Source organism: Anarhichas minor, unplaced genomic scaffold, assembly GCF_050575085.1.
Source record: "Anarhichas minor isolate MPS153535 unplaced genomic scaffold, ASM5057508v1 ptg000066l, whole genome shotgun sequence".
In the NCBI taxonomy this organism is placed as follows: domain Eukaryota; kingdom Metazoa; phylum Chordata; class Actinopteri; order Perciformes; family Anarhichadidae; genus Anarhichas; species Anarhichas minor.
The window spans coordinates 582,501-603,544 of record NW_027466512.1 but is presented as its reverse complement, the minus strand read 5'-3'; the positions used below and the strand labels follow the sequence as shown (position 1 = coordinate 603,544).

At 42.8% G+C, this 21,044-nt stretch overlaps 2 protein-coding genes across 4 annotated transcripts in view; both read right to left on the bottom strand.

Moving 5' to 3' along the window:
* Positions 1-1,556: 1,556 nt before the first annotated feature.
* On the bottom strand, positions 1,557-8,923 carry LOC142934058 (acidic leucine-rich nuclear phosphoprotein 32 family member E-like). 3 transcript variants are annotated; one of them, XM_076078428.1, is made up of 8 exons: positions 8,724-8,923; positions 7,404-7,553; positions 6,813-6,935; positions 6,527-6,683; positions 3,081-3,205; positions 2,945-2,996; positions 2,639-2,715; positions 1,557-2,508 (listed from the first exon to the last, which is right to left on the bottom strand). In XM_076078428.1, exons 1-8 carry the CDS (start codon positions 8,775-8,777, stop codon positions 2,395-2,397), a joined length of 852 nt encoding a protein of 283 aa, XP_075934543.1. In that variant the 5' UTR covers positions 8,778-8,923; the 3' UTR covers positions 1,557-2,394. The 3 variants fall into 3 exon arrangements, with proteins under 3 accessions (XP_075934543.1, XP_075934542.1, XP_075934544.1); XM_076078427.1 differs by having other exon boundaries at positions 6,527-6,686; positions 8,724-8,922; XM_076078429.1 differs by lacking the exon at positions 2,639-2,715 and having other exon boundaries at positions 6,527-6,686; positions 8,724-8,921.
* Positions 8,924-10,990: 2,067 nt separating this feature from the next.
* Positions 10,991-21,044, bottom strand: part of LOC142934057 (mothers against decapentaplegic homolog 4-like) — a 10,831-nt gene continuing 777 nt past the window's right edge. The window contains exons 2-11 of the mRNA XM_076078426.1: positions 20,114-20,362; positions 15,211-15,385; positions 15,015-15,125; positions 14,181-14,390; positions 13,288-13,398; positions 13,128-13,181; positions 12,801-12,984; positions 12,491-12,659; positions 11,819-11,957; positions 10,991-11,612 (exon numbers count right to left, since the gene is read on the bottom strand). Of these exons, the coding sequence (XP_075934541.1) occupies positions 11,410-11,612; positions 11,819-11,957; positions 12,491-12,659; positions 12,801-12,984; positions 13,128-13,181; positions 13,288-13,398; positions 14,181-14,390; positions 15,015-15,125; positions 15,211-15,385; positions 20,114-20,356 (1,599 nt within the window). The 5' untranslated portion in view covers positions 20,357-20,362 and the 3' untranslated portion in view covers positions 10,991-11,409. The remainder of the gene's footprint in view (positions 11,613-11,818; positions 11,958-12,490; positions 12,660-12,800; positions 12,985-13,127; positions 13,182-13,287; positions 13,399-14,180; positions 14,391-15,014; positions 15,126-15,210; positions 15,386-20,113; positions 20,363-21,044) is intronic.

Sequence of the window (21,044 nt, the reverse complement as noted above, 5' to 3'; positions counted from 1 at the left end):
AATAAAGTTATTGATAAATACATTGTTTTAATTGCAAGAACTATAACTGAAAATGTGTTATTTAACATAGTAACTGATTTAATTAACTGATTATTAATTTAGAAAAACAATATTATGAAAATAAACTATGAATGAATTTTTGAATATATGATTAAAAACACTAAACTAAAAACTTCAAAGTATATATACTGAAAATGTTTTAGTTTAATGTATTTATGTGTATATATATATATATATATATATATATATATATATATATATAGTTATATATATATATATATATATACATATATATTCCTGCTGAGCAGGGATTCTAGGCGATGGGAGCAGCAAGAGGGGGGCGGGGCGGGAACAGCTGTTGACGCAAACAGGAAGTCCTCTGTAGGGTAGACCGTCTCATTTCGTAGACCGTCTCATTTCGTAGACCGTCTCATTTCGTAGTCCCCACGGTCTAGGTGACGCGGTCCTCGAAGGACCCGGCCCACGTAGACAGCGAAGGCTGGGTCCTCCGAAGGATGCAGCCCCTGAATTGAGACACAGCTAGTGTGATATGAATGTTCTTATCGATACAATGATTTCACTTTCATCAGATCTACATTCACTCTGTTGGGGACTACTTTCAGCGGCGGATTAATCCACATGTAGTGTTGATGGACTCGTCACCGACGCTTAACGTGCAAACGAGATGCAAAACGCTAAAAGTTGTTTCGATTTCGACGGAGCAGCCAGGTGTGCGCGCACAGGTGCAAGGGGGCGGAGCTTAAACAGCTGCTGCAGTGAATCAGCGTTTCTCTGATTTGTTTGTTAAAGTCTCATTTAAACAAATCACTCACACACACACGCGCACGCACGCACGTGTTGAGTTGCTCTGCGGCGCCTCCGTGTGGTGAGAACATGAACAGCTGTTCAATCTAAACATTAATGTACTTGTGATTTATGTATTCTGGGAAATACTTTGAGTATTATTTACACTGGAATGCTGGAGATCAATAAAGTTTTATTCAAACATTAATTTTGTTTAAATAATTTTAAATTCATGTTTCTTTCCTCAGGACTGAATAAGAGAATAATAATAATCTATTAACAGATTATTATTATTAATCTATTAACAGATTATTATTATTAATCTATTAACAGAATATTATTATTAATCTATTAACAGATTATTATTATTAATCTATTAACATATTATTATTAATCTGTTAATAGATTATTATTATTAATCTATTAACAGATTATTATTATTAATCTATTAACAGATTATTATTATTAATCTATTAACAGATTATTATTATTAATCTATTAACAGATTATTATTATTAATCTATTAACAGATTATTATTATTAATCTATTAACAGATTATTATTATTAATCTATTAACAGAATATTATTATTAATCTATTAACAGATTATTATTATTAATCTATTAACAGAATATTATTATTAATCTATTAACAGATTATTATTATTAATCTATTAACAGATTATTATTAATCTATATAGTTCTGCAGAAAATACTCATATTTATATATTTTCTTTATTGAAAGACGACACGTTGACATTTAATTTGGTTTTATTGAAAAACACTCGATACAGAAACACAAGAAGAAGAAGAACACAGAGACCACTTCACTTCTATTTACACAGACCAGGGTCTGGACCCACACAGAGACCAGGGTGGTCTGGACCCACACAGAGACCAGAGTGGTCTGGACCCACACAGAGACCAGGGTTGTCAGGACCAACACAGAGACCAGAGTGGTCTGGACCCCCACAGAGACCAGAGTGGTCTGGACCCCCACACAGACCGACAGGTGGGGACATTTTAAAACAAAGACAAAATCCTCCCAGAGTGCACTGCTGCCACATGGATCAGAGAGCTGAGACTCATGGGTAATGTAGTCCTAACAGTCACAGACCAGACTACAGCAGAAAGAGATCAGACTCTGAGGTTCTGGTTCTGGTCAAACTGTGGGGTCATTGATGTTTGTTCTTAAAGAGACGTGAACAGGAAGTAGAACATGAGATCAATAAGACACCTGAAGCATCCAGAGAGGACAGAAGTAAAAGTACAACAGTACCTCATTATATCATAGTACGTCTGAGCTGTTTGTGTATTTGTACACTGTTGGTACTTCAATGTCATAAAACTTCACATTCTGTCAAATAAATGTAAAAATCTGCAGAAGAACAAGAAAGTATTTAATTTAAACATAAAAATGGAAATACTCAGTACAAGTACCTCCAACAGTACTTCAGTAAAATTACTGATCGCGTCTTGTTAATCAGAGCGGTTGTAAATAAAGTTTCCTCCAACGCAGACCCGTGATCCGATACAAGTGATCCTGAACCTGTCTGTCTGCTTCTTGTCTGTCTGCCTGCGGGGTCAGAGGTCACTGGGGGGGGGGGGGGTTATTCATCATCATCGTCGTCATCATCGTCCTCGTCACCGTCGTCCTCGTCATCTCTCTTCCTCTTCTCCCCCTGAACATCTGCACCGTCCACATCTGGGAGACAAAAGAAGGAAAATAAGATTTTCAAAATTAAAGCGACTCTTTAAATATCAGATTTTCAGAATAAAGTCAAGTTTAAAAAAAAAAAAAGGTATGAAAAGAAATATTAGAAGACTTGAACGACATCATGAGAAGAAAAACAAAGGAGCTGTGATGTCGTTGAGCAGCTTGTGATCATGGTCTTCCTCGTGTGAGGAAGGTCTGAAACTCATGAGACACAAACACGTCACGTTAAATAATGAAGCTAAATAAAGACAATCCAGGAAACACTAATTATTTAAACAAATACATCTAAAATATTTAACTTTTCTCACAAAATAATTTATTATAATTTATAATTTCTTCTGAGATTTTTTAACCATGTTGCAGATTGAAGAGTCAAACCTTTCAAAATAAAACAACTCAGACTCGCAGAGTTTAAAACACATACCTCCATCTTCCTCTTCCTCCTCCTCCACATAGTCTCCATCGTCTTCCTCGTCCTGAGAGGAAGAACAACTCGGCTTTAGAGTGATGAAGAGCGCTGCCCGGTGGCCACAGAGAGGAACAACGGCTCCTCAACTCACCTGGATCCCCTCCTTCAACAGGTAGGACAGGCCGACCTCGTCCTCCTCTTCCTCAGAGCTGTCAGCGGCCTCCTCTTCTTCATCATCATCGTCTCCAGGTGGACCAGCTTTATCTTCATCGTCATCTGAAACAAAACATCCTCACTTCAGTTACACTATGATGCCTTCAGGCTCTGCTCAGTGAACATGAGTACTGGCTGAAGGTACATTATAACGTTATCGTGATGTGTTCACATGTCATCTGTAAAATGTAGTTTTAGTGATAAACTAGAATAAATCCAGTAGTTTAAAGGAGATGTTTACACGTTAATATAAAATAGATATTAGAGATGAATTATGATGTTTTATTTCCAAACACGAGCTCTAAGCTCATTATTATACTTCATTAATAACAATAAGGATTATAAAAATAGAATCTATTATTTAACAAAGTAAAAGGATATATTATTAAATATTTAGTTCATTGAAAACTTTATCTGATTAGAAAACATGTTAAATGAAAACCGGTAATAAAATGCAACACTCAGCGTATCGTGAGAATATCGTACCGTCACTTTAAATATGGTGAGAACATTGTGAGGGACCCCCCCATTCCTTTGCACAGCAGTAAGACCTCCACAGTCACTGCTCGGCTGTTTCTAACACTGACGTCCAGCAGCACGAGTCACTTCCTGTAACGCAGCTCAGGGGCCAAATCCCAACGTCCCCCTGAACCCTCAAGGACTCACTCAGGGTTCATACACATTTTGACTAATGGATTTCCATGACTTTTCACCAAATTTCCATGACCAAACATTTTGTGAAATCTCAGTGTATACATGAAAACGTGAGAAAATGTATTTAAACTAACAATGAGAATTCAAAGCATACAGTAAACCTTAAATGACACAAACGAATGAGAGACAATAGTTTGATTAAAATAATAAACATTTATAAATATACTCTGGTTGAAACTGACACATCAATAAGAGCTTTAGTAGGTAGCAGCATCCAGCTAGTGCACGTTTCCATTGAACACTGTTACTGTACAGCTGGTAGAATTGTGGCCCATCTTCTATTTGCAATTAATATGCATTCAATCCAGTTCAATTATTTAAATGATAATCTACTCTGGCTAAAGTAACTTATCAAGAGTAAAATAATAGCTGTGATCTATACACACCTCTGCATTAGCAACCCACTGAAATGAAGCTACAGGCACCTTAACCCTCTCATTACTTCAGGGTTCTTGAGAGCAACGTGGGACTGTTGGTCCACTGGCTGTGGTCATCACAGTGAACAGTGTGATGAGAGGACATGTGAGCCCTTGTTGCTGTAGTTCATCTCATGGAGCAGAGGCTGCATGTAGCATAGCCTGCCTTATCAATGTATTTAAAACACTGAGACAGCAGGAAGCTGTACTCACGTCTGTTTAGACCTCCACCTTTATCCAGGCCCAGCTCCACCTTTATCCAGGCCCAGCTCCACCTTTATCCAGGCCCAGCTCCACCTTTATCCAGGCCCAGCTCCACCTTTATCCAGGCCCAGCTCCACCTTTATCCAGGCCCACCTCCACCTTTATCCAGGCCCAGCTCCACCTTTATCCAGGCCCACCTCCACCTTTATCCAGGCCCAGCTCCACCTTTATCCAGGCCCAGCTCCACCTTTATCCAGGCCCACCTCCACCTTTATCCAGGCCCAGCTCCACCTTTATCCAGGCCCACCTCCACCTTTATCCAGGCCCAGCTCCACCTTTATCCAGGCCCACCTCCACCTTTATCCAGGCCCACCTCCACCTTTATCCAGGCCCAGCTCCACCTTTATCCAGGCCCAGCTCCACCTTTATCCAGACCCAGCTCCACCTTTATCCAGGCCCACCTCCACCTTTATCCAGGCCCACCTCCACCTTTATCCAGGCCCACCTCCACCTTTATCCAGACCCAGCTCCACCTTTATCCAGGCCCACCTCCACCTTTATCCAGGCCCACCTCCACCTTTATCCAGGCCCAGCTCCACCTTTATCCAGGCCCAGCTCCACCTTTATCCAGACCCACCTCCACCTTTATCCAGGCCCACCTCCACCTTTATCCAGGCCTAGCTCCACCTTTATCCAGGCCCACTCTCCCTGAAGCTCTCTGACCTCATCATCTCATCAGTATCTGGGCCTCATGTTTCGTGGTCATGAAAGTTATTCTGACCACGAAATCATCCTCATTCTACTTTGAGTTAAACAAAACAACCTGCAACCAGATGCGCCGGTGTTCCGGTTTAACGTTAATGAGTGACCACGTGAACTGAACCGGAACACGGGGGGGCTGCATGTTTCATCACGTTACGTTTTTTCCTTCTAAATCGTGATAATGACGAACGTTAACAGTCGACAAAGTTCCGCATGCAGTGGACGTTAACTTAACCCAGCAAGTCTGAACGGTAACGGAACATAACGGAACTTAAACTGTAACGGAGGGAAATGAAGACGCTGTAGACATCTGAACGCTGATTGGCCAAGACTCCACACATCAAAGATGTTCTATTGTGAAGATCACGACATCACCTTTTCTCCTCGTCTCACTCCAATCTGAGAAACGCTGGCTGACAACTCAGCGTAAATGAACGACATGAAAATATGAATATAACACATTTCCATGGCTTTTCCAAAACTTTTGGAATTTTATTTTTTTCAAGCACTTTTCCAGGCCTTGAAATAACCATTTTAAAATTCCATGACTTTTCCAGGTTTTCCAGGTACGAACCCTGATCACTCACATCACCTGGTGAGTGGGTGAGTGTGAGAGACTGTGAGGGCTTGAGATGGTGTAAATATGAACGGGACAGCACTTTGCTGCAACATATCACGTTACCATGAAAACAACAATAAATATGATGTATAACTGTGTGTATTTATTGTATACTTTGTTCTCCCTGATATTAAAGTCTTCAGGCTCTTTCCTCACTAGATGAGAGGTAACTTATTATAATCTATTTACTCGTTTTTGTCAAAACAGCTTCAATGACAAAATCAAACATTTGATGAATAAATAAATAAATATCGTCTGATTTCATGTTTATTTGTTGTTCCATCTTTAACCCTTAATGTTTCTGAGTACATTTATTATGACAGGCTGAACACACGTGATCCGTCCTCTTTGTTTACCTTTTTGTTTACGTCTCCATGCGTCCACTGGTTACCCCGTGTTTAACGTCACATTGCAATGACTTGTGGGTAATTCCCTTAGGCATTACGGTAAGGGTTCATAAAGGGCTCAACATGTCTGCGAGAGACTCAAACACTGGATGATGTGACAGTGGGACAGAACTAAACCCTCACGGACTTCGCGGGAGCGCCTCAAAGTCCGTGAGTCCGTGAGGGGGACATTGGGATTGGGCCAGACTCTTTCTCAGCCGCGTGCGTCACTTTCCCACTGGAAACACTTCCTGTCACGACTTCCTGTTAAACGCGGTCTCACCGTTGTCGGCCTCTGAGTCCGGCACCTCGTTGTCCTCCTGGTCGTAACCGTCGAGGAACGTGAGCTGAGGCAGCAGCTCGAAGACGCCCTCCGTGTAGTCGTCCAGCGTGGAAACCTCACAGCTGTACAGGTACAGACTCCTCAGGTTCTTCAGGTTCTGCTGCAGAACACACGAGGAAAGGTTCTGACTGGAGATCAGACAGGCCGCGTCTCACGCCGACATGGAACACACAATATAAACACACAGCAGGTGTGTCACCTGACGTGTGATGTCACAGAAACTCACCAGCGTCTCGATGCTGCTCAGCTCTTTGATCTTGTTCCCGCTCAGGTTCAGAGACGTCAGGTCGGGACATTTCTCCACCAGCGTGTCCAGACCTCCTGAGATGATGTTATCACTGACCTCCAGCTGCAACACACACACACACACACACACACACACACACACACACAGAGAGAGAGAGACATACACACACACACACACAGAGCGAGAGACATACACACACACACACAGAGAGACAGACACACACACAGAGACAGACACACACACACAGAGAGAGAGACACACACAGAGACAGACACACACACACAGAGAGAGAGACACAGAGACAGACACACACACAGAGAGAGAGAGACACAGAGACAGACACACAGAGAGAGACAGACACACACACACACACAGAGAGAGAGACACACACACACACACACACAGAGAGAGAGAGAGACACAGAGAGAGAGAGACACACACATCAGTACTTCATTGAGTCAGCGTACAAGAGAAAGGAACCAAAGAAAAAGACAAACGTGAGGCAGAAAGCAGAGAGTAAAAATAGCGGCACAGTGATGCATTGTGGGAACAGGAAGTGTGGAGGCCGACCTTGCGTAGTTTGGGGAGTTTGGGCAGCTTGGAGAGCGACGAGAGGCCGACGTTCACCATGCTGAGGATCTCCAGCTCCGTGTACTCGTCCGTCAGACCTTCCACCTCTCCGTCACTGGAGCGACAGTTCTCCACCACCAGCTCCACCACCTGACCACAACAACAGGTCACGTGACCACGTCCTCACACACACACACTCAGTCATGAGGAGCCAGAAGCTTTGTCTTGTAGTTCAGACAATGATCATCAGTTAGGCTGCTTCTTCTCCTTCCACAGTGTTTAAGCTACAGAAACCGTTGAGCTCTTTCAGGAGAGGGGAGCTATATTCATCTAGTTTACAACCGTTAAACCTTTTCAGTTATTAAGCTTTTTGCAGTTGTTTTTAAATGGGATGTCTATGGAGAAAGTCTTCAAATCCTCTTAAACTTCTTTAACTTTTAAATCCTTCTTCTTCTTCATACTTTCAGCTACAGACACCATTTACACTTTAAGATGTTGAGAAAACCCTGAGCTATTACTTTTAGTGGTTTTAGACCTGGACCAGAACTACATGTAGACTCCAGAGTCTCTTTAAAAACCTGGACTACATTCATAAATATGTGGTATTACAAGAAATAAACATTTGTAAATTATGTATTTGTAAAAACGTGTTTTCTTTTCAGACCAAAACAGAGAAAAACGTTCATGTTTCAGATCACAACAGCAGGGAGTGACTCATCCTGTCTGACAAACACTCTTTGATGAACTCCCAGCGTGCACGTGAGAGTGACACGCACACACACACACACACACACACACACACACACACACACACAGCTGTTGTCTGCGCGCGCATTCACCCACCGATGACCATCTGTCGGTCGGACACATCGACTCTTTATGGATACACCCGCGTGCCAGACTCCCTTCAGAAAAGAGCAGTTTTTAGAACACACAGCGGGCGGGCGGGAACCGCAGGACCAACTAGTTTAGACTATTCGTTTAGACGAATAATCTAAACTAGTATACTGTTGTTGGGTTTAGTGTGAGCCGAATGGACCAGCAGGGTGTGAAGAATAGCAGAAACGGTTTAACGTGTTTGACTTATAACCGAGTAAAGGTAGAAGCTGCAGATTTAAGAATAGAGTTTGGTTCAACGCGCCATTTTTTTTAGGGTTCAAAATGTCACTAATAAAATCTCGACGTCCTCTCCGCGCGGAATGTTTTTTTTTATTTTTTAGCATCTATATTTTTCGGCTCCGGGTCTCGAGCCTCCATCCGGGTCCTTCTGTAAATAACGTGACCGGTTAAACGATGATGGTGTAGTTGAGGTTTACTCACCTCCGCTGGGTTTCTGTTGCTCAGCTCTGAGCTGATCCTCTTCTTCATCTCCATGTTGTGAGTCCGAGCAGATAATAACAAAATAAAAACCTCCGAAACAGAAGATAAACGGCTCTCTGCGCGTCTTCCTCCAGAAGATATCAGGCGAGAACTAAACCGCCATGTTCGCTCGCGCCCGACCTCCACGGCGAGACCACGCCCCCTTGTATTATGAATATTCATCTGTTTTCAGACGCTGCTCTCCCATTGGTTTGATGATGAGCCACTCGTTGAGCCCCTCCCACAACAGCTCATTATGCAAGACTCTTCTCAACGATTGGTTATAACCGCCGAGGCGTTACTTCGTTGTAACCAATGAGAAGGCAAACATGAAACATTTAAACTTTAGACACGCCCATTCTTTGTCCTCATTGGCGCCATATTTCACTGATGCCTTCAGTTAATAAATAACAACAAGTATAAATCTATATTATCTTTACTCTGCAATGTCAACATTTAAGATGTTTTTATGATTATATTATATTGGTTTAACACCCTGGTACTGCAGGTAGTAGTTGTAGTATAATGAATAGTGATAGCAGTACAAGTATCAGTATAGTGATAGTACTGCAGGTAATAAGCTAGTAGTTGTAGTATAATGAATAGTGATAGCAGTACAAGTATCAGTATAGTGATAGTACTGCAGGTAATAAGCTAGTAGTTGTAGTATAATGAATAGTGATAGCCGTACAAGTATCAGTATAGTGATAGTACTGCAGGTAATAAGCTAGTAGTTGTAGTATATTGAATAGTGATAGCAGTACAAGTATCAGTTTAGTGATAGTACTGCAGGTAATAAGCTAGTAGTTGTAGTATAATGAATAGTGATAGCAGTACAAGTATCAGTATAGTATATTGTTGTAGTATATTGAAAATATAAATAATTCTGAGCTTCTGATTCTAAACAAGAAGGAAAATAAAGACGCAGATGATTTTTTTTTATAAGAAAACTTTTATTTTGAATAAACAGCAGATTTTACAGTTAGACCCTTTCAGTATAAAAGCTTTTAGAATATAAAAATATAATAATAAAAATTAAAAAAAGATGAGAGAGAAAAAAAAACTGAAGACAGAATAAATAATCTGACAGAGTAAACATGATGTGATGTCATCAAGGGCAGGAAATTAATCTTTGGTAAAAAATTATTAAAAATAAATAACCAATAAAGACACAATGACATCACTCTGTGGAAAATGGAACAGCTGATTCTGGCAGGTACTTTTTTTTTTAAATATATATTTTTAATGTTTTCTAGTTTTTAAAAGGTCAGTTCACCCAAACTACTAAACACTGGTTTAGAAACCATGCAACAGGTGAGACCAGGACTTCACAAGGTCCAGATCTCAGGTTTCACAAACATAAAGACTTCCTGATGATGAGACGCACTGTGACGAATAACAGGAAGGAGCCCTGAGGGAAGATACTGGACCAGTGCAGATACTGGACCAATGCAGATATACTGGACCAGTGCAGATACTGGACCAATGCAGATACTGGACCAGTGCAGATACTGGAGCAATGCAGATACTGGACCAGTGCAGATACTGGACCAATGCAGATACTGGACTAGGGCCCACAAAGCTTCACCAAAACCAGTTAAACATCTCTACATATTTACCAGTTGGGACACCGAGGGGGCTGGAAGTTAGGGGAAGAAACACATCACAGGGTGGTCTCTAGTTTCTTCTTCTCTTCTTTTTTTTTAAGTAATTTGGGTCATTTGTATACTTTTTTATTACAGATAGAAGACAGGAAGTGAGGGAGGTGAAGTCGCCATCAAACCTAAAGTGAGTTTTAAAACTCGAAGCAGCTGTGCAGAGAAATACTGAGAAGGTTTACTGCTTTATAAAGTCTTCTTCAATACAGCATGATGTTCATTTAGTAACTTATGGTCCATTTAGAGTCAAACAGACCATAAAGCAGGGTATGCTTTAGGGCGGGGCTACACAGTGATTGACAGGTCTCTACCAGAGACGTATACAGTGTCTCTACGTCACTCCTCCTCAGTCCAGATATGGTCACTTCCTGTTCACTGGTTGATAAGAAACAAGATGGCGACGACCAAAATGACGAACTCGAGTCTTCAAACGTTCACAAACCAACGAGAGACGTCATGACGACGGCTGTAATTCACATATTGAAATTCACAACCTTAGGTTGAAGAAGCCGAACTTTAAACTGCAGATAGTGAGGGCGGGGGGGGGGGGGGGGGGGGGGGGGGCTACTAATGATTCATCTATTCATCACTTACCCTGCGGGTAGCTGCAGGTCTTTGGATCTGGACCCCGTCTAGTCCGGGGAACCTTTACCAACAGTCTCAGTCACCTCAAAAACAACTTTACAGAAATGTTGAAGAAAATAATGAATAATGAATAAACCGGTGAACAATGAGCTACACTGGATGCTGGTAACCATGGAAACTCATTTGACTGACAGGAGAGAAGTGATGCTGGCTGATTGTCTGAAGCCTTTCTGAACTGAACCAATGAGCTGCGGCGCGTGGGCGGAGCTTATGAACCCCCTGACATGGAGGCGGTGACGGGGTTCAAGTGACGTCTCCCGAACGGCTTTGTCTCTCGGCCAATTGGCCGTCCCGTGAACTAAACCCCGCCCACCTTGCAGCCACACAGGTGAAGCCCACCTGTGTCAGAGGGCGTGGTCTCGTGGCGGCAGCGCGTGCAGCACCTGGTCGAGCAGCTGCAGCGCTCGGTGCAGGTGGACCTCCAGCCAGCAGGGCGTGTCCTTGATGCTCTGACGCGGGTAGTCGCACCCCCAACCTTTAACGAAGCTCAGCCGCACGATACACAACCGACGCAGGTCGTCCACACCGAGACCTGCTGAACACAAACCTGAAGGGAGACAGGAAGTCACACCTGCACTCAGCACATCTGGGCTCAGGGCGACAGACAGGGAGAGAGAGAGAGAGAGAGAGAGATAAAGAGACAGAGAGAGAGAGACAGACAGAGGGAGAGAGAGAGAGAGAGAGAAAGAGAGAGAGAGAGAGACAGACAGAGAGACACAGAGACAGACAGACAGTCAGACAGGTGATACTCACTGACTGCAGGGGCGATCCCCCCCACGCTGTTCGGCCCGGGAATCGCACCAACAACCGCTGCTGCCTGAGTCACCACCTCTGCCTGAGCTGCTGCTGCCTGCTGCTGCATCTGTCTGTGACACTGCCTCAGGTCGAACACCTGGAGAGACAGACACGTGAGAGACAGACAGGTGAGAGACAGACAGGTGAGAGACGTCGCTAACATACTAAACCATCAGAGAGATGACTCTCTGTTGGGCTTGTATTCTTCTTCTTATTGTAGCATTAAAGCACAGTGGAATTAGCAAGCTAACTAGCGGCTACCTAGCTAGCCTGCTAATTTCACCGTGCTTTAATGCTTTAATGCTTTAATGCTTTAATGCTACACTGGTTACAGAAAATGATCTGAAAAAAGTTGTGACTTATCTGGCGACAGCAATGTTCATGTCTTTGTCCAGTGACTGACTGAACATTTCAGCTGTTATAAAAAACAAGGTAACAAAACTTGCTAGCCAGCGTTCACTAACGTGTTCATATAATTGTTCTGCCTCCAGCTAATAAGTCGTCATATGCTAAAAAGAAAAAGGGATTATAAGTTATAATATAATATAATTATATAATAATGTTGAAATATTCTTCTGTGAGGATCTGTTGCTGAACAGCAGAGAGTCGTCTGCATAGCGACACACTCACCTTGATGTAAGCTCCGGGGTAGATCTTGTGGACTCCGTCTCCAGGTGCTCGGCCCGCCTCGCGGTCCAGGTACAAGCTCTGGACAAACACCGGGTGGTCGCTAAGGCAACGCATCCAGATGTCCCCCTCCCCCCGACACTCCAGCTGAACTCCCCGACCGATGTGGAGCCTGCAGGGAAACAAGACGCAGAAGAAGAAGAACGAGCCGTGTGAGTTTCAAACTGCTGACATTACACCTCCTCCTGATACCACTGGTACTGGTACTGGTGGGAGTGGTACTGGTGGGACTGGTACTGGTGGGACTGGTCACCTGGCTCGGTGGCTGGAGGCGGTGCGGTGGACGTTACTCAGCTGTCCCAAACAGAAACGGTCTCCTCCTGAAGGGTCGACGTAACCGTCCACCGTGACCAGAGGACAGCTGGACTGGACCTTAAACATCTCCCCGACCTGAACGTCCAACTCAAAGTAAGAGATGGAGCACCAGAACTCTGGACCTGAGGGACAAAATGAGACAGGGGGGACAAAGTGAGATAGTCAAACTGAGGCAGAGACGGGGGGGAGTGAAGACATTATTGGAAGGTTTTTAAAAGTGGAAACATTTTTTAAAAGTGAGAACATTCTGGGACAGAGTGGGTACCTGGGTGGTTGGACACAGGTTGTGGATACGGAGCCGTACTGTGGTGGTGTGACCCTGCAGGAACAAACATTTAGACTCAGTATAATTTACCACTGAACAGTACAACAGTAAGGTACTACTACTGCAGTACTTCAGTTTGATATTGTTCATGATGTCATACAGAAGTGAGTGTTGGGGGCGTGGTGGTGATGATGTAACGGAGGCTGCTGGTGGCTCCGCCCTCTCTGTCCTGCTGGGCTGTAGGGGGCGGGGCTATTACCTGGCCAGATGGCTGCAGAGAGAAACAGGACAAAGGTCAGTATCTGCCTCATAGTACTACTGTTACTGTGGTACTACTACTACTTCTGCTGCTACTGCTAGTAGTACTACGCCTAATACTACAGCTAATACAGCTATTACTACCACTACCACTGCTGCTACAGCTACTGCTACTACTACTACTACGATCACTACAGCTACTACTACTACTACTGTAACGGCTGCTACAACTACTACTACTTCTACTACTACTACTACTACTACTACTACTACTACTACTACTGTTACAGCTACTACTTCTGCTGCTACTGGTAGTATTACTGGTATTATTACTGATAATTCTACTATAATGACGGCTACTACCTCTGCTGCTAATGCGAATAGTACTACTGCTACGTCTACTAGATATGTTGCTACTACTTCTACTCTACTACTACTGGCAACTAGTACAACAGATTATACTGCTTGTATTAACTGTTACTACTAAATATAATAGAAATGCCGCTGGAACTGTCATGACAACTACTGCTAATACTGCTACTGTTTCTGATATTTCTACTAATACTACTGCTACTACTTCTGCAGCCAATGCTACTCGTGCTACTGCTACTTGTACTCAAATTGTTGCTACTACTGCTACTACAACTAGTACAGCTGTTACTACTACTACTTGTACTGGGACTGCTTCAGGAACTATATGCCTACTATGATTACTAATATTTCTACTAATGGAACTACTCCCATAACTATTAGTACTACTGGTACTCTTAATGCTGATATGTGTAGGTACAGTACCAGTTTTGGGGGGGCTGCTGTAGTCGGGCTGGTGTGGGGAGGTGGGGGTGTGAGGGTGAGGAGGCAAGGGGGGGTGAGGCGGGGAGGCGTGGTCCCTGTGGTTCTGAGGCGGGGCGATCTGAAGGAGTCCGGGGCCCTCGCTGCAGACCCCCCCACCGCTCCTCCCACAGCCAACAGCTGACAGAGGTGCAGCCGTCATGGAGGTGATGCCTGCAAGACAGAGCGCAGGACGTCAACAACACTAACATTCATCTGAATGTTTAGTACATTAGTCAGTACGGTAGTCAATGGCGGAGTTTAGCTTGTTAGCTTGGCTAGCTAGCTGTCAATTACCGTGTAGCCCCAACCTAAAGCATCCCCTGCTTTATGGTCTGTTTGACTCTAAATGGACCATCATTTACTAAATGAACATCATGCTGTATTGAAGAAGACTTGAAACTAGAGATTGATACCATAAACTCATGTTTACAATGTTTACTGAGGTAATAAATCAAGAGAGAAGTAGTCATTTTCTCATAGACTTCTATACAACCAGAGGAGTCGCCCCCTGGTGGACACTAGAGAGAATGCAGCTTTAACACATGAAGCTTTGACTTCACTTTAAAGAACCGGAGGTTGCCTCCTGTGTCGTCTTTCTAATTACGTATTTCCAGTCTTACACTTTAACAGTTTTACGTCAAAATTAGACTTTTATTTTTTTTATTTGACAAACAATATATTTAAATTTAAACATTATTTGTCTCTCTCGTGTTTTTTTGCCATGGTGGTCCACATGAAGGGGCGGGGACTTATCCTCTCTACGTGAAATAAAACAGATGTGATGGACAGTCCGACCTGGAGGAGAGAGGGGCATGCTGGGATACATGCTGTAGGGGTCAGAGTGGGGGGGCAGGTCCACCTGCAGACAGTCCTGCATGAACTCCTCCTTTATCAGAGACGGAGGACCTGAAGGAAGACAGAGACAGAGACCACAATGGTGACCAATGAGCTGAGGAGGCGTCCTGTACTCATGAATATTAATGAGGTGTACCTGTGGCGGGTGACGCCACCCTCTCGTAGTGGTAGGGGTTCACACACACGCTGTCGTACTTCAGGTCGAACGCAAACTGACAGAACTTCACGTGTTTCAGCTCGTTCTTATGGAGGTCGGGCCAACGCCACAGACGGGCGTAGATCACGTGAGGGAAGCCTTTCCTACCCGCCACCTGCAGACAGACAGGTGAGGGACAGAGAGACAGGTCAGAGACAGACAGACAGGTGAGGGACAGACAGGTCAGAGACAGACAGACAGGTGAGGGACAGACAGGTGAGAGACAGACAGGTGAGAGACAGACAGGTGAGAGACAGACAGACAGGTCAGAGACAGGAAACATGCTTAGTGGAAATTTAAATAAACTGTGAGAACTGAGTCATGGTGAACAGAGGTTACCATGGAAACACTGTGTGTGTGTGTGTACTTGCATATCTGTCTTTGTGAGAACCAATGTGAGTTTTACATCTTTAGAGGGACGACATTTGGTCTGTTCTCACTTCTCCAAAGGTTTGAGGGTCAGACTTGGTTTTAAGGTTCAGGTCAGAACCAGGTAAAAGGTTAAAGGTCAGAATCATGTTTAACCTACAAACAGCTTGTAATTAAAAGACAGACGACCTATTTAACATTTTACATGATGACATCATGAATGTTTATAAATAGAATCAAAGTTTCTTTCTGTTTCAGCTGTTTATGTGTGATGTTCACACACACACACACACTCACACACGTGAGGTCAGACATGATGTCATGGTCGTGGTTTGGCGTGACATACACACACACACACACACACAAACCTGTACTTCTATCGTTGTGTCGACACTGACATAATGCGGTCCCTAAACCCAATCTTCCCATTGGATAATAATTCTACAGCCAATCAGAGCAGAGTGTGTTTTGTGTGCACAGGTGAAGGGCAGGGATAAGGGTCTACAGACAAAACACACACACACACACACACACTGTAAAAAATGTCCGTTGTAACGAGTCAGTCAGCTTCATTTTCTTCCTTTATTTTTAAAACCAGAAACAAAACAAATCATTCAGGAGACAAAACATTTTAGTTCTTTGATAAAAACTTCAGGACAGAAGACATCTACGACTCCCAGGGTGCATTTCACGAACAATCATCCAATCACAGAATTTGACACTAACATAAAATTCATCATAAATCTGACTCTGGATCAGTTTGGGATACAACGGGTTTTGTACGTTATGATGGCGACAGCAGCTGAGGATCATGGGTATTGTAGTATTTAGCGACGTTAGACGTGCAAATATCTGTAACAGACATAGCTAATGTTAGCATGCTAATATCTATAACAGACAAAGCTAACGTTAGCGTGCTAATATCCGAAACAGAAAAAGCTAATGTTAGCATGCTAATATCTGTAACAGACAAAGCTAATGTTAGCATGCTAATATCTGTAACAGACAAAGCTCACGTTAGCGAAGCTCGTCTGACTCATTTACTGTTGAGCTAATTTTGAACTATTAACTAATGATTATTGTAATGGTTTAATCAATTGATTTTGCAAAAATATTGAGAAATGTTATCACAATTACGCAAAGCGACACCTTAACAATTAACATTATTAATAAAACATTAACATTATTACTAGTTTTAATAAATCACTAGCTTGACTCTTGTTAGTACTGACTTACTAGTAACTTTTTACAGTGTAGAAAATCTGTGGTGAGATTCAAGAAATAAACTCTAGACGTGTACACATTCCCTTCTGTCTGTCTGCACACACACACCCACACACATCCATACACACAGACATACACAGAGTCTGGCTTAAGTTAACCCGGCCCCTTTCCTGTGTTTCAGACAAAACAAGCCAGCCTACCCTTCCTCCTCCTCCTCCTCCTCCTCTTCACACACACACACACACACACACACACACACACACAAACACAGTCTTCAGTCTGCTCTCATATCAGTTTTCTGTTTGGATGTTTTGAAGGATCCTTTGATCCATAAAGGACTTCCCTCAAAGTTCTGCATGACTTATGCAGAGTCACAGGGTTCTTTAAGACAGGGGTCTTCAACGTTTTTCAGGCCAAGGACCCCCAAACTGATAGAGAGATGGAGCAGGGACCCCCGACTATATACTGTATATTGTATAAAATTGTGTTTTATATTAAACTGGGCCTAGTGCCATTCATAAACATACCTTGTCAGCTGATACCAATGCCAATATCAACATTGTCTGTCAATTGCATGATAATCATGCATACAAGCTATTCTCACTGATGTTTTCATTTTAAACATAAAAGTGGAAATGAAAAATGAGTGATGGCCTATTAGTGCCACTGCCATGCATAAACATACCTGTTATCTTTCATACAATACTGAACTATTAAAATAATGGACAGACTCATATTTGGGGAAAAAAAAATAAAAAATTGTCTAATCAACCAAAAGTGTCACGAGACCCCTGCAGTACCTCAGAAACGATGTCCAAGAAGCAAACTTTGGTGCTGAGAAATAAAGCCAACGCTGAACTGCAGTTCCTCAAACGGCCACTTGAGGCTCCTAAAGAGAGTGAGTCCCCATAGACGTCTATGTGAAACTCTACAGCAGAAATAAACATGTTTACAGTCTGGTACTATAAACAGTTCTGGTCTCTATAGATAACATTCCTGTTCATCTGTCAATTATATTAAGGCTTAAAGTTAGGTATAATTTAGGGCGTGGCCTCTTTGAGTGACAGGTGGATGTGGTTTCAGGTCGCTAGCTGCTAGCTGTCTGCTAGCTATCTGCTAGCTACTAGCTGTCTGCTCCGCTTCTTCACCCGGCCACCGTCACCAGGTGGTCTTCAAAGCACTCGCGGTTCTTTGGGGAAGGGTCTTTGGACCGGTTCAAAGGGTTCTAAAAGTTTGGGGTACTTACGGAGGTTCCTGGGGTTCTTCAGAAGGTTTGTAGGTTATGAGGAGGTTTCAAAGGATGATGGATAATCTAACGTATTAAGGGTTCTTAAAAATACCCGAAAGCTTGAAGGGGTTCTTGGGGTTCTACGGTTACTGCCGGAGTTGTCAGAGGTACTTTGGGGGGTTAGAGGGTTATTGAGTGGGCTGAAGATTTCTTCATCGGGTCTTGAAGTTCTTTGAGAAAGGTTTTTTTGGGGGCATGTTGAAGGGTTCTAAAGGTGTGTCCTTTGGTTCTTCAAGTAACCCTTAAAAAGAGTTCTGGGGCTTGTTGAGGTGGTTCTTCTGATTCCTGGTTTGTTCATCGACAGGATGATGTGGAGAGCGGTCTGAAGTGTGATCCATGTTTACGTCCTCCAGTCTGATAATTACTGTCTGACGGTGACACACCCAGTCTGCTGCTCAGACTCTCTGTTCTACGAGAATACAGGAGAACAACTAAAGAACCGCTGAATGTGGAGCATCTGGGATGCTGAGGGTTTTATCTCTGAACGTACGACGTGATGCAAAGGTTTTAACAAAGTCTGATGGAAATATTCCGAGACTGAAGACGAACAAATGTTTTTTTCCTTCAGTGTTCAGAGTTTTAAATAAAGAAAAATAAAGCAGTTTATTATGACCTCACTGGAATCTAAAAAGTCTGTTTGAGGATGACGTCATTGACCTAAAGAACAGAATAATCTTTAGACAATTTCTACAGTTTCCACCGTTTCCACTTCAACTGCTATCGTCCCAGAGAGAAAAATAAAGTGTCATAGTTAAAGGGAAAATGAAAACACTATTGACCAAAACGAGCTTTTCAGAATGATACAGACGTTACAGAATGTTTCAGAACGTTACAGACGTTACAGAATGTTACAGAATGTTTCAGAACGTTACAGACGTTTCAGAACATTACAGATGTTACAGAACGTTACAGAACGTTTCAGAACGTTACAGACGCTACAGAATGTTTCAGAACGTTACAGACGTTTCAGAACGTTTCAGAACGTTTCAGAACGTTACAGAATGTTAAAGACGTTTCAGAACGTTTCAGAACGTTACAGATGTTAGAGAATGTTACAGAACGTTTCAAAATGTTTCAGAAAGTTACAGATGTTTCAGAACGTTACAGATGTTTCAGAACGTTTCAGAACATCACAGAATGTTACAGATGTTTCAGAACGTTACAGATGTTTCAGAACATTTCAGAACATCACAGAACGTTACAGATGTTTCAGAACGTTACAGATGTTTCAGGATGTTTCAGAACGTTTCAGAACATCACAGAACGTAACAGAACGTTACAGAACATAACAGAACGTTACAGAACGTTACAGATGTTACAGAACGTAACAGAACGTTACAGAACGTTACAGACGTTACAAAACGTAACAGAACGTAACAGAACGTGACTGAACGTAACAGAACATCACAGAACGTTACAGATGTTTCAGAACGTTTCAGAACATTACAGAACGTTACAGATGTTTCAGAACGTTTCAGAACGTTTCAGAACATTACAGAACGTTACAGATGTTTCATAACATTACAGAACATTTCAGAACATTACAGATGTTTCAGAACGTTTCAGAACATCACGGAACGTTACAGATGTTTCAGAACGTTTCAGAACATCACGGAACGTTACAGATGTTTCAGAATGTTTCAGAACATGAACAGACTGTAGTGTGATGTAGGACGTCCTACATGAACAGACTGTAGCGTACTTGAATGGATCTTGGAGCTGACGTAGGACGTCCTACATGAACTAACTGTAGTGTACTTGAATGCATCGTGGAGCTGACGTAGGACATCCTGCATGAACTGACTGTAGTGTACTTGAATGCATCGTGGAGCTGACGTAGGACGTCCTACATGAACTGACTGTAGTGTACTTGAATGCATCATGGAGCTGACGTAGGACGTCCTACATGAACTGACTGTAGTGTACTTGAATGCATCGTGGAGCTGACATAGGACGTCGTACCTGCAGCCGTCCGTCCAGCGTCCTCTGGATGGTCACACACTTGGACGGGTGGACCCCGTTGGTGGTGACCGCGGTGATGAGGGAGTCCAGCTCGTCCCGTTTCTCCTTCAGCTTCTTCACCAGACTCTCGATGGCCCGCTTGGCGAAGCCCTCATTCTCGGCTCCCTGCCGGTGGAACATCAGGCTGTGGACGATGCTGAGGCAGGCGTCGGCGCTGCTGGGGGCGGAGCCAAGCACCGACATGGTCACCTGATCAACAACGACAACAATGAGTCTCTTCTTCTGTGGTAATGAACTGAACATCTTTGTTTTGGACTGTTGGTCGGACAAAACAAGACATGTACTCTCTGTTGTACCACAGTAACAGTACAGTACCACAGTACTACAGTAACAGTACAGTACTACAGTACTACAGTACTACAGTAACAGTACTACAGTAACAATGCAGTACTACAGTAACAGTACATTACTACAGTACTACAGTAACAGTACTACAGTAACAGTACAGTGCTACAGTAACATTAGTACAGTACTACAGTACCACAGTAACAGTACTACAGTAACAGTACAGTACTACAGTAACAGTACATTACTACAGCACTACAGTAACATTACTACAGTAACAGTACAGTACTACAGTACTACAGTAACAGTACTTCAGTAACAATGCAGTACTACAGTAACAGTACAGTACTACAGTACTACAGTACTACAGTAACAGTACTACAGTAACAATGCAGTACTACAGTAACAGTACTACAGTAACAGTACAGTACTACAGTACGTTCAGGTTCTAATAATCAGTGATCAATAAAAATAAATGTCTCTGATTCTCTAAATAATCAATTCATCGTCTGATCAATAAACCATGTTGTCATTAATATGAGGTCAGATATCAATAATAATGTTATAATACAAATATCTGTGATGT